General features: G+C 48.5%; 1 protein-coding gene and 1 pseudogene across 1 annotated transcript; both read right to left on the bottom strand.

The window, feature by feature from the left end:
* Positions 1-4,299: 4,299 nt before the first annotated feature.
* On the bottom strand, positions 4,300-4,914 carry LOC129082659 (60S ribosomal protein L9-like; annotated as a pseudogene).
* Positions 4,915-5,619: 705 nt separating this feature from the next.
* Positions 5,620-7,971, bottom strand: TEX101 (testis expressed 101). The gene is made up of 5 exons (XM_054588433.1): positions 7,908-7,971; positions 7,641-7,781; positions 7,352-7,531; positions 6,009-6,137; positions 5,620-5,849 (listed from the first exon to the last, which is right to left on the bottom strand). Exons 1-5 carry the CDS (start codon positions 7,969-7,971, stop codon positions 5,620-5,622), a joined length of 744 nt encoding a protein of 247 aa, XP_054444408.1.
* Positions 7,972-13,179: the final 5,208 nt, after the last annotated feature.

Genomic DNA, 13,179 nt, shown 5'->3' with positions numbered 1-13,179 from the left:
ATATTTATTTATTTGAATTTTTTTTTATTATTGTTCACGTATAGTTGTCTCCTTTTTCCTGCCACCACTTCCCCTTGCCCCACCCAGTCCCGCCTCCCTTTGTGCTCTTTCATAACCATTCCTCCTCTGATCCCAGTCTAGAAAACTACAGATGTGCTTTCTCTCATTATGAATTAACCTTTGTTCTCCCAAGTTTTGGAATCATAAATGGAATCATAAGTATGGACTCTTTTGTCTAGCTTCTTTCACTCAGGATAATTACTTGTTTTTTTAAGAAGATTTTATTTATTGATTTTTAGAAAGAGGAGAAAGGAGGGAGAAAGAGGGAAAGAAATATATTGTGTGAGAGAAACACCTCTCGCCTGCCCCCAACCAGGGACCTGGCCCACAACCCAGGCATATGTCCTGACCAGGAATCGAACTGGTGATCTTTCAGTCCATGGGACAACACTTAACCTGCTGAGCCACACCAGTCAGGGCAGGATAATTACTTTGAGATTTATCCATGTTGTTTTTGTATCAATAGTTCATTCTTTTTTTTTTTTTTTTTTTTTTTACTGTGAAGTATTTCATTATAAAGACATATAATTTATCCTTTCACTGTTGATGCACATATTTGGGTTATTATAAATAAAGTTGTTATGAACATTTGTATAAAAATCTTGGTACAGACATATACTTTTGTTTCTTTTGGATAGTACTTGGAAAAGGTATGTCTGAATCCTATGGCAAGTAAATGTTTAACTTTTTAAGAAACTTCCTACGATTGGGAACAAAACAACAGTTCACTCTCACTACTTTTATTTATTGTACTAGAAGTCCTAACCAGTGCAATAAGGAAATAAATAAAAGGCCTACATATTGGGTAGAAAAAAATGAAACTCTTTATATTTGTAGATGGCATGATTGTATACTTAGAAGCTCCTTGAACTAATAAATGAGTTTAGCAAGGTGGCAGGATATAAGGTCAACTCACAAAAACTAATTAATTGCATTCATTCTATATACTAGCAATGAAAAACTGAAAACTGTAATTTAAAATACCATTTTCAATAGCTCCAAAAAGGTGACATCTGGCCTCCCCTTCTTCCATCCCTGCCCCAAGCCAGGATGTGTCCCCTGGCCACCAGATCACCGCTGAAGGAACAGAGGATACTTCAGATTCGTACCTTTTCACAATGTCTGTTCCTCTTAAACATCAGCCACTCTTCTTTACCCTCTGGAACGTACTGCATTTCCCCCTCTATATTCACTTGAAGTTTAAGGCAACTGGCTGACGTTGATTATTTGTTGGAGGTGTGTGTGTGTGTAGTGCAAGTTTGGTTCATTTCAAAAACCAGTCCTGGACCACCCATAACATCATGTGGCTAGTCTTATCTTACGGGTGCTGTTAAGTTATAAAGCTGTTGGAGATAAGGCAGGTCCCTGAGGTGCTGTTACATTGTTGGGAGAGACAATACCTTGCGTGGGAAACAGAAAAATATTGGAGTAAGGCGGACAGATGGGCTGGGGCTGTACCGAGGGAGATCGGTGGGTGCTGGAGAAGTCAGGAAAGGTTTGCTCACGTTGGCGGTGAGATGCCTAGCAGGGCCCTCGTGGTGGGTGAGTGGGAGAGGGAGACGGAATTTCAGGGAGGGAAGAATGCGAACACTGTCCTAGAGGGTGCAATGCGTATCAGAAGCAAAAGCCAGATGGATGAGGGGGCATGGCAGGATTATATTTTGCTGTTCCTATTGTCTCCCCATCCCTCAGTTCTTTACATTATTCCTCTTGCCCCTTCTCTTTCATGTAGTCAGTAGGGCTGTTACCACGGATATGCAAAGAGATCAGAAATATCTTACTGTTCAGCCCTGGCTGGTGTGGCTCAGTGATTGAGCACTGGCCTGCGAACCAAAAGGTTGCTAGTTTGGTTCCAGGCCAGGGCACATGCCTGGGCTGTGGGCCAGGGGTCCAGGTACATGGATGGGGTGCATGTGAGAGCCAACTGATGGATGTTTCTCTCACACCTTGATGTTTGTCTACCTTTCTTTCTTCCTCTTTTCTCCTCTTTGTAAAAACAAATAAATAAAATCTTAAAAAAAGAACTATGTTAACATTCAGCCTTGAAGTTTCAAAGTAGGCTATGTAAATTGAGGTAGAGACACAATAATTTCCAAAGCCCAAAATTTTGGTTTGTTAGACCTGGACTTTTCAAGTTTCAGTCTAAGAATGAAGGTCTATGGTGTGTGATTGATGCAAAAAACAACAGATGTGAGAAAAACAGGTGAGAGTGGTCTGCATGAGGCAGGCGGTGCATTCAGGGGTCTAGGCCCCTTCTCCTTCCTAGTATCTTGGTAGGAAGCAAGTCCTTATGACATTATCTTGGAGAAATTTCATCATCTCCATGGGATTCCTGGACAGCTTCAGGTTCCTGGAGAGCCCCGGTCGGACTTACGAGCAGTTGGAAGAGGCCCACATGTAGCTGAGAGGGATGGTGGAGCTGAAAGGGCCCGCGTGGATGCCCAGGTAGGGTTGGAAGTTTCTCAGTGGATGCCAGCAGGAACGGAAGCCAAGTACCAGTCATCAATAAGAACTTAGACACGAGCCCCAGCTGGTGTGGATGAGAGCCGGCCTGTGAAACAAAAGGTCGCTGGTTTGATTCCTGGGCAGGACACATGCGTGGATTGTGGGCCAGGTGCCCAGTTGGGGGCATGTGACAGGTAACGGATCGATGTTTCTTTCTCACATCTATGTTTCTCTCCGATTCTTTCTCCTTCCCTTCCCATCTCTCTAAAAATAAATAAACGAAATAAAGAACACCCACAAGTTAGACATGAGCAGGAGCATGAGAAGCAAAAACCAGACAGTCCGCTCCTTCTGATCAGTACTACAGCAATGCCCTGGCTAAGGGGAGTGGGGAGGAAAGGAAGCTCTCTCTGAATGGACTGAACTCCAATCTGAAATGACTGAGTGAACTCTGATGTGACTGAGTTTATTCCAACGGGTTAAGTTTCTACCTACAACTAGGTAGAATGAGGAATTGTGATACATTATAATAAAAATAAAAATATATTAAAAGTTATATATGTGTTTGTATTAAAATGTTTAAAAATTTGCACACTCGAGTTTGTGACCCAAGAAATTTGTAGGTGCTGCATGATGTTCTTTGAATTTTTGAATATTTTATCCTTCCTTTGTTCACTCAGGAATTTCTCCTACAGCTGTCTTCAGGACCATTAGAAAGTCAGTGTCCTGTGGGAAACACTTGGCTTTTTTGAAAGAAAAGTTTAATTAAGTAATTATTATTTTTTTGAGCGAGGGGAAGGGAGAGAGAAAGAGAGGGAGAGAAATAATGACGTGAGAGAGAAACATGGGTTGGTTGCCTCTTGTACGTGCCCCGACCAGGGATTGAACCCACAACCTAAGTATGTGCCCTGACTGGGAATCAAACCAGTGGCCTTTCAATCTGCAGGATAACTCCCAACCAATAGAACCATACAGGCCAGGGCCTTACTTGGCTTGTTTTTGCTGTTGGTTTTTTGTTTTAGATTTTTTTTTTTTGGTCCCAAATAACATTTACCAGCATGGCTCTGGATGTTTACTGTTTTCCAAACTTATCTGCCCCTAATTAAGTTAAAATTTGTTTGTGCTTGTTCTCCTCTTTAGAGAGATTCAGCAAACTGACACGATAGGGAACTGGATGCCTGGGGACAAGCATTCAGTATTAGCTGGGCTGGGATTTTAACTCAAAGAGCTGGTTATAACTAGACAACTTTCTAGAAAGAACTTGGCAGGAATATACTATGGCCAAGCTCACCTGTCTTTTGAGGGAGAGGCCAATAGTTTGCATTAAAAACCCCTCCTCCCACCCCCAGTTCAGTTTACTGTACATCAATTAAATCTCAATAAAGCTGTTTTTCAAAGAAGAAATCTTTTTTAAAAAATTGATTTTTAAAGAGAGGAAAAGACAAAGAGGAGAGAGAGAGATAATATCAATGTGTTATTCTATTTACTTATGCATTCATTATATGCCCTGACTGGGGATCGAACCTACAACGTTCTCATATTGAAGTGATGCTCTAACCAACTGAGTTACCCAGTCAGGCCAAAGCTGCCTTTTAAAAAGAAAAAAAGTCTGTTTCCTCTTACCCTCTCTCCCTTTTGCTTTGTTCCAAACAGCTCCTGTATCAAAACCTCCCTCTACCCCAATCAATACACAGCTTTTATTGAATCTTTAAAATATCACAAATAAGTCTGAGGAATCATCTGGCATCTTGCTGTTTCTACAGCTAAATGGCTTAGATCTTATTCATCAACCCGCTAAACTGTTCCGTTTTCAGAAACATAGTTACTATCCAAATTTTTTCCTGGTGTTCTTAACTGCCTGGCCAGGTGAAGCAAAGCAGCTGGATTTGATACAAGTTCAGTGTCATTCCCTTCAAGAATTAACTCATCTTTCTGGGCTTGAGACACTGAAAAAGCAATGCCTGACCTCGTCAAAACACTGGTGTATTTCTCCTCCAAGAAATATCAGATTTGAGCAAGAGAACCATTCTCCTGAATAACGACGTTGATGGGGAAGTGAATGCACATAGACCTCATCTTGTAAGGGAAGCCCAGTGGAACGCCCTGGAACCCATTCTGTCCATGACTGCAGATAGTGGGAAGAGCGGCCAGTTCCTTTCCATTTCCGCACCATTTGTCACCTCAAACCTTCTTTTTCTTTCCAAGGAGACTGAGTTCTACATTGATGTGATTGAAGTCTCTCTGCCGGCTGCCTCGGGGGCCCTTGACAATAACTGTGTGTCCCTTCAGAGTGATGTTGACACTTTCTGGAATGTCGACAGTCTCATTGCTGAGAATGGTCTTCACCCTCACATCTAGGAGTCGATGTGGCAAAGAGGTCAAAGTCTTTTGCAATAAGATAGATTTCATGTATTCTTGAGTAACAAGTAAATACATAAATAAGCATGAGAGTCTAAAAAAATCTTCCCCCCAATAGCCTCAGGCTCAGCTTCCTCTTACCTTTCCTCTGTCCCCAGAAAAGGCATTAAGTAGGCAGCAGAGAAGGGCAGGAATGATGTAAAGTGGGCAAGGGACGGATGGACATAGGGAAATGGGGCCGCTATAATAGTAGAATTTGGGTTCTGATTCTCCTCCTTCTGCCGTACCTCCCAAGGAAATTCTAGGATCCCAAACAGTTAACTTTGGCCTTAAGACTGGGTCGAGAGTGCCCTGGAGGTCAACCCTAGTCTCTTGTTCAGCTGGCAAGGGAAGGTAGCCTATTAAGTGAATGGAAAACGCGAGTTAGGCCAAGATATCAAAGGTCTGGTCTTGGCTGTGCCCATAGCTATGTAATGTGTGGAACTCACTAAAGTTTTATAGATATCTTGCTCTCTTTCTAAAAAAAGTGTGGGTTGGAGGAGATGAATTTTAAAGGCCCTTTCAACACTAAAATCCACTTTGAGTCTTGGGGCGTACACAAAGTATAACAGAAACTTTATTAGAAACATCAAATACATTCACAGGAATCCTCTGTTCTTCAAGTCTCCACCTGCTCATCAACTCATTGATGACCAGCAGTCAGAAGACTCCCAGTCCAAAAAGGACTCTTTTTTGTGACTCAGGACAGATATCTCTTCAGGAACAACAGATAAGCAATTTCAGCAACAGCAGCAGCAGCAGCTCTAGCTTCCCAACTGAAATGGGGAGCCAGCTGGCTCCATTTTCAACACTTCGGAGTTCAGTGAGAGATTGGTATGGACATATTTCTGTTACTATCATGGGTCCTATTGTGAAGACTCCAGACATCAACCTGCAACCAGTTATAGACGTACAGCCTTTGATCTCCAAAGTTGAGTCAATGTCTTCTATGGAACAAGGAAGGATGGGAGACACATAGATGTTTTAGGAAATCAGAGAAGAATCTAGTCCCCCGTCATTCCTGGACCCCTGAGTGTCAGAACCCTTTGGGATCCACTCAGATGTCTAGTTTTACAGCCTCTGAAACCATCAGATGTGCTATTTACCTCCAGTGACCTGAAATCTTCCATGATAGCATCGATTTGTATCATTGGGACAGGGGAGATACGGCGCATTCGGACAGGTTCCGAAAGCCACACAGGTTGGGCAGTGGAGGGTTTCTGACCAAGTGGCAGCTGGAAGGGGAAAAAGAGAGACAGTTAAGAGTATGTCCTGCCTCTGGAGTTGTCTCTCCTTGCTTCCTCCTCTTCCCTAAGTCTTTCCTGCTGATGCCACTCTAATCAAGGCCCACTAATATCACTTCCCCACTCTTTTCCAACCGATTTTCTCTGCTGTCAAAACATAACTTTTACACTCTGCACTTAGTGTGGAGGTACAGAGATGAGAAGAACAGTTCCATCTAGGACTGTTGTCCTGAAGCAGGACATGAAGACATGTAAGATATGTAAGAAATTAACTATAATACAGCTCAGTAGGCACTGTGTCTTCGGTATGAGAGCAAAGGCTTAAAGGAGGACCTAACTACCTAAAAGAATTTGGTAAGTATTTTCCCAGAGTGGATACCTGGGTCCAGCTGGAGAATGAAGAGAGGTTAGCTGTGTGAAAATGGGGGTTGGGTGGAAATAGCAAAGGAAACAGCCAGGACAAAGAAAGGCCTGGAGGTGTGAGCCAGCTTGTTGGATATGGGAAATTGTGCGAAAATGCAGTGTTGATACTCAGCTCGTAGGCACAGGGAGGGCTGGACTGGTTTTTATAACCAGTGTCCATTCTGATTGGCCAGTACCATCTCCATTGTCAAGTATTTTCAATACTAGCCTCGGCTAGAAAACAGTAAACAAGAGGGGGAAGAGAAGGAAATGAGCCGAAAAGCTAGGCCAAATGGGGGAAGTGGGCTGTGTTCATGTGGCAACTGGGAAGCAATAACAGTTATATTGATTATGCTACCTCTCTGTTCAGAGACCTCCACTGACATCCTGTTCAATAACAAGACCCAATTTATACCCCAGCCTTCACTGATGTCTTCAGCTTTGAGCAGTGTTTAGACTTCAAGGTAACGATTTAGAAAAAACAGACAAGCAAAAGGTCTGAGGTCTTTTTGTGTCTGGCCCACTTGGACCTATGCCAAGTAAGACCACAGAAAGGGGTGCCAGGCGGGTTCTCGAAATATGGGGGGAATATTTTGTAAAGTGTACGATCGTCTGACCACTATGTTGTACACCTGAAACCAACACAAAGTAATACTGAATGTAACCTGTCTTGAAAAATAAAGAAAGAAATGAATGATGATAATCTGGGGGAAAAAAAAGACCACCCAGAAGGAGGACCGACAATCTCGTCAGGGGTTTGCAGAGTCCCTTTCCGTAAACGCGCCTCCCCCCTCCCCAGGTACCTGGGATATTCTGCGTCCATATCTCGGGTAAGCTCGCCCTGCCGTTGCACTGGGAGCTCTGGCAGTAGCGGCTGGAGGAGATCACCATGATGCCGGGCGGCGGGGCGTGCTGGACGAACGTGGTCGCCTCCGTCACGTCCGCGATGCAGCCCTTCGAGGCCAGCACTGCCGTCCTGGTCCCTGCTGTGGGACCGGAGGGCCCGGAGTTGGGCCCGGCGCGAAGGGGGCGCGCCGCCAGGGGCACAGCCGCCCGCCCGCCGCCCAGCCCGAAGGCCCCTTCTCGTTTTACCTGCTTTAACGATCAGCACGGACTCGTGGCAAAGCGCCCCATTGTCACAAGTCTCAACTTTCTCTGTGGTCCAGTTAAACGCGTTTGGATCCTTCTCTAAGCTCATGAATTCACCCTTGTGACAATAGAAATTTTGTGCCACTGGGGAGAAAGTGAGATAAAGATAAGCCCTTGCCCTTCTCTGTGGGGCCCGAATCACACCTTTTGTTCCACCAGAAACCCCTCCTGTGGCCCCCGCTGCCCGCCTCCCTCCCGCCCCCCACCTACGAATCAAGGAGGAGGCTCCGAGGACGAGGAGGAACAGCAAACCCTGGGCAGGCCCGGACCCCATGGCTCCTTCCAGAGAGGCCTGCAAGAGCGGACGGCCTCTGCGATGGAGGGGGGCAGAGGAAGCCTGTCAGCCCCGCAGTGGGGGGACCAAACCTCGGCCCTGGCAAGCGCGGCCTTCCGGACAGGCCGCGCGGCCCGTGAGCCCTGAACTCGCCCACCCCGCCGGCCGTGGGCGCGGCCACGCGCGCTCGCTCCCGGGGCCTCGGTCTCCATCGCTGGGCTGCTCAGACCCAGCCACCCGTCCCCTGAAGGCCGCGCGCTCCGCAAACCGGCCCTCCCCGGCCTCGCGACCCGGGAGCCCAGCCCGGAGGCCCTCCTCCCGCGGACTCGGCGCCCGGGCTGGAGCCCCCACCCGTCCGAGGCCCCGGCGTCCCGGCCCCCGGCCCCCGGCCCCCGCGGCGTCGGAGGCCGGCCCGCTGCGGCCCCGCCCTGCCCCGGGGCCCAGGAGCTGGGGTCGGTCGCGTGTCCCGCAGGCCCCGTTATTCCGGGCCCAGCCCCGGCCCCCGCCCCGGCCCCGGGATCCCCCACCCCCAGCCTTCTCTTTCCTCGGGACCCAGGAGTCTGGGTCCCCAGCCCCCTTTGAGCTTTCAAAGTCCCCAAGTCCTTCTGGCTTCCAAAGAACCTCACAGGAATCTAACGGTGCTGAAAGCGCGGCCTCGAACGCCGCTCTGGCCCCACCCGGCCTTCTCTTAACGGCTCCCCGAGGCGGGGGTGGCGGGGGCCCCCCCTCACCCCCAGGTCACTCGACGCTCCATTGGTCAATGCAAAAGCGTCCGACGAGCTCATTGGGTGAGCCGGGAGGGACGCCGGACTCCAGGCACCAGGGGCAGCCTATCGCCGGTGGGCTTGGAAAGCACGCATGCGCAAAATAGCGAGTGGCGGGGAAACGAGAGGGGCGAGGGGTAGGGGTGGCATGCCCTGCGTTTGCAGCAAGCGGGGTGCAGTGCAGGGAGCGGCGGCGCATCACCAAAGGACCTTGCTTGCTCTGCCCTCTCTCTGGGCAACGGCACTTCTTCCCCAGTCACACTAGGAAGTCAAACCCGTGGCCCTCCCCCCTGAGCTTGTCTCCCTGCCCCAATGGCCTCTCGGGGTTCCAGCCTGGCCCCTGCCCCAGCTCCCACGCGGTAGTCATAGCCATGGGGCGTCAAATGGACCTCCGCACTCTTCCCCTGGCGGCGGTTCCTGCCCAGCGTCTGATCGCATCAGGGCACCAGCCCTGTCCCTCCTCTTCTGGAAGCAGAACAGAGGAATGCCGACCTCAGTGTCATTTGCAGCACCCCCGAATGTGCGCATGAGCAGTTACTGTGTGAAGGCACAGGCTGCCGGCATGTCCAACCCATGTGTCCATGTGGGTGCCGTGAACAAGACAGGTCATGCAGGTTTCTTGTTCATGGCAGAAAATTCCTTTTCACTTATATATACATATATAGAAACTTACTGGGTGTAACATGGCATAAAGATGCCTCTTGTGTACTTTCAGACTTGGTACTGTTTCTGTGAGTTCTATAGTATAAATGAATATTTATTTATTTTACTTTTTAAAATATTTTATTGATTATTCTATTGTAGTTGTCCCAATCTTTTCCCCTTTGCCCCTCCCCCCGGCAACCCCCACTCCCTCAGGCAACCCCCCCACCATTGTTCATGTTCATGGGTCATGCCTGTAAGTTCTTTGGCCACTCCATAGCCTATGTTGTACTTTACATTGCTGTGACTAGTCTGTAACTACCTATTTGTACTTTTTAAAAAAATATTTTATTGATTATGCTATTACAGTTGTCCCATTTTTCTTCTCTCCTTTATTCCCCTCCAGCCTGCACCGCCCCACCCCCCAGCATTCCCTCCCATCCCTTAGTTCATGTCCATGGGTCATACATATAAGTTCTTTGGCTCCTCCATGTCCTATACTATTATTCTTAACCTCTCTCTGCCTATTTTGTACCTACTATTTATGCTGCTTATTCCCTGTACCTTTTCCCCCATTCTTTCCCCTCCCCTCCCCTCTGCTTTACTGTTCATAGTTTTTTAAAAATCATCTTTTCATTACATAAGTCCCCTTAACATTTCATAAAATAAGGGGTTGGTGATGATGATGAACTCTTTTAACTTCACCTTGTCTGGGAAGCACTTTATCTGCCCTTCCATTCTAAATGAGAGCTTTGCTGGATAGAGTAATCTTGAATGTAGGTCCTTGTCTTTCAGGACTTTAAAAACTCCTTTCCAGCCCCTCCTTGCCTGCAAGGTTTCTTTTGAGAAATCAGCTGATAGTTTTATAGGAACTACTTTGTAGGAAACTGTCTCCTTTTGTTGCTTTTAAAATTCTCTCCTTATCTTTAATCTTGGGTAACTTAATTATGATGTGCCTTGGTGTGTGCTTCCTTAGGTCCAACTTCTTTGGGATTCTCTGGGCTTCCTGGATCTCCGGGAAGTCTGTTTCCATGGCCATATTGGAGTTCTCTTTCATTAAGTTTTCAATTTCTTGTTCTCCCCCTTCTCCTTCCAATCCAATAATTAGGCCGAGGAGTGGCAGAAACAGGCCTCTCTGGCCCAGCACGCCCCTGCTGTCATTCTGACTGCTACGGCACATGTGCTTGCCTTCCCCGGTCCCACCCCTAATCTGGTACCAGAAGGGTGTAGGAGGGCTTTTCCTCTTACTAATTATCCTGCCAGCCTTGTGAGTGCTCGCTCTAAGAACCTCCCCATGCTGCCATCTCGGCCAAGGGTGGGGGAGGCTCTCCTGGCGCTTTGTCAACCCTGCCCGCCCCCCCTGCCCCTGCACCCTAATTCCCGTGTTCCTGTGTGCAGCAGATTGCCCTCATTTTGGGCCCACCAGCAGCCTAGGTAAAGGACCCTGGAAATCCAAAATGGCCACTTAGGCAGTGTTGAGGGCAGCCTCAGCAGGAGAGGTGGGGCATCTGCATCCAGGAACAGGACCTCCATCCCAGGGGCAGAGTGTCTGCAAGACATGCTCCTGGTTGCCCCAGCATGGCTGCCTCACACCAGGAGGACTGGCGCTGCCTCGCCACACCCCGCCCTGTGGCATTGCGAAGACGATCTCCACTGGGGGGGCCTCTGCTGTTCCCTGTCCTCAGTCGGCCCCCAGTGGTCCAGACATGCTGACTGTGGGTAGCACCAGGACACACACTCAGCCCCTGGCTCTGTCAGTTTGCCTCAGGGCCTCGAGGAGGCAAGTCTGGAGACCACATGTGGGGTGACCAAAAGCTGTTAATAGCATGAATCTCCTCTGAAAGCTCCACCCTGAGATCGTGGTGCCAGGGAAGGGAGACACAGGCTGGAAGTGGGAAGATGCAGCCTTGGCCAGTTGGAGGCTGGTGAGCCGAGTGCCCAGGCGCACCCTGCTTCCCCCGCCCCAGTCTCCGACTTCCACACGGTGCACTCAGGGGCTTATTGCTGCTGTCTGGGCAAGAGGCAGCTGCCCCTCCAGAGACACCAGTTTGCCATCTGGGTGGGGTTTGGGTGGCCTACTGTCCTTGGTGTCTAGGGCTGTGGCAATTCCTGGGACACTAGATTTTTAGTGTTAAACCCAGCACAGTCCTCGGCCAGACGTGCATGAAGTGGCCACCACAGGACTGTCAGGGAGCTCTGTGCACTGGCCCTTCTAGTCAGTCTGAGGGTTTCTCTCCCTACTGTCCTCCTCAGGGAAGGACATTGTCCTGCTGGCTTTTGGTTCAGGTCTCTGCCCCTGCTTCTGGCTGACTGTGCCCAGGATGCATAGCTGCTTTCTGTCTCTGCACATGGGCACCCCCTTTCCTCCACCGGGACAAATGGGTGCGCAAAACCCCTTCATTGCAGAGGTGCCTGACCTCAGAGCAAATGCCTGGGGAGGGGTCAGTACTTTTTTCCTCTCCTTCAGATATGGCTGGCAGGAACCTCAATTTCAACACCATAGTGACCATGCATTCAAGAAGAGGCTTCTGGGTCACGGTCAGACATAGGGACTGTGTGTTATTTCAGCTTCCCTTGGTTGCCAGCATGTAGGACTGCCTGAAACATATCAGAACTGGCCCGTCTCAGGACAATAGAGTGGTCCCTGGCTCAGTCGCAGCTCAGCCTCCCATTTAGCTGAGGGGCCCAGGCAGAGAAAACTGATGGGACTCCACATGCCCACTCATTATATTCTCTACCAGGCTGTTTCTTCTTCTGAACTGGCTTCTGGGGGGTGGGGGTAACAGACCACCTTGCCAGAAAGGAGGCTCTGCTCAATAAGTTCAGTCCCAGGGTCCTGAATGATTGTGCTGTGTGTGTGGTCTTTCCCTAGCCCTTCAAGGCTCATGGCCGGAATCATGCACACTCAACCTGAGATGCACAGACACACACACACATACACAGAGATATTCATGTATGTGGACAGGTACTCCCACAAACAAATGTACACATGCAACAACATATACAAACCCAGAAACACATTCAGAGACGTGCAAGGGCATGCATACACACACACACACACACACATACACTATCTCTCACACATACTTATAATTTTATAGACACACTCACAGAAACACACTTATACCCAAAGACATAAGACTTTATAATATCAACAAATCACACAAATATGTAAGGAGGTTTTAAGTCAGAAAACTGCACATACTCATCCAAACACACACAGCTAAACAGTGACAGGCACACTCTGAACCACCTGTGGACCCTCTGCAGCTCCACTACCTCATATCTGGTGCATGACTTTCTGTCCCTCCCCACAGCCCCCGTCCTGGCCTCCAAGCACTTCAAGAGCCCTTAGCAGGAAAGGTGGTGGCAGGGTGTTCCAGAGAGACACTCAGAGAGGATGGAGCCAGGGTGCTAGCAACGTAAAGTCACGTTTCCTCTATGTGGCACAGTCCCCAGGTGGATTGCAGCCCATGAGCCAGGGTGAAGCCTCCAGATCTCCCTACCATCTGGGATGCAATGGAAGAATTTAAAAATGTTCATGTAGCTATTGATTTTTAACTCACCTGAATATTTCTTGTATGTCACGTTACCGGTGCAGCAACAAATGGAAGAGGCAGGAGACTGAATGCGATGAGCAGCAGGGGACTTAGCGGGTGTGACCGACTAAGCCCAAGTGGAGGGAAAGCATCTTATTTATTAGCAGGCTTAAACAATACAAAGAATGCAAGCTGATTTGAGAACCACCTGACCTGATACTTATCAAGACTGCAGGGACATACATTCCTTACATCATATCTTA

Source organism: Pteronotus mesoamericanus, unplaced genomic scaffold, assembly GCF_021234165.1.
Source record: "Pteronotus mesoamericanus isolate MK-2021 breed Mesoamerican mustached bat unplaced genomic scaffold, CSHL_Meso_final scaffold_137, whole genome shotgun sequence".
Taxonomy (NCBI): Eukaryota; Metazoa; Chordata; class Mammalia; order Chiroptera; family Mormoopidae; genus Pteronotus; species Pteronotus mesoamericanus.
The sequence above is the reverse complement of the archived record's forward strand: the minus strand, read 5'-3'. Positions and strand labels throughout refer to the sequence as shown.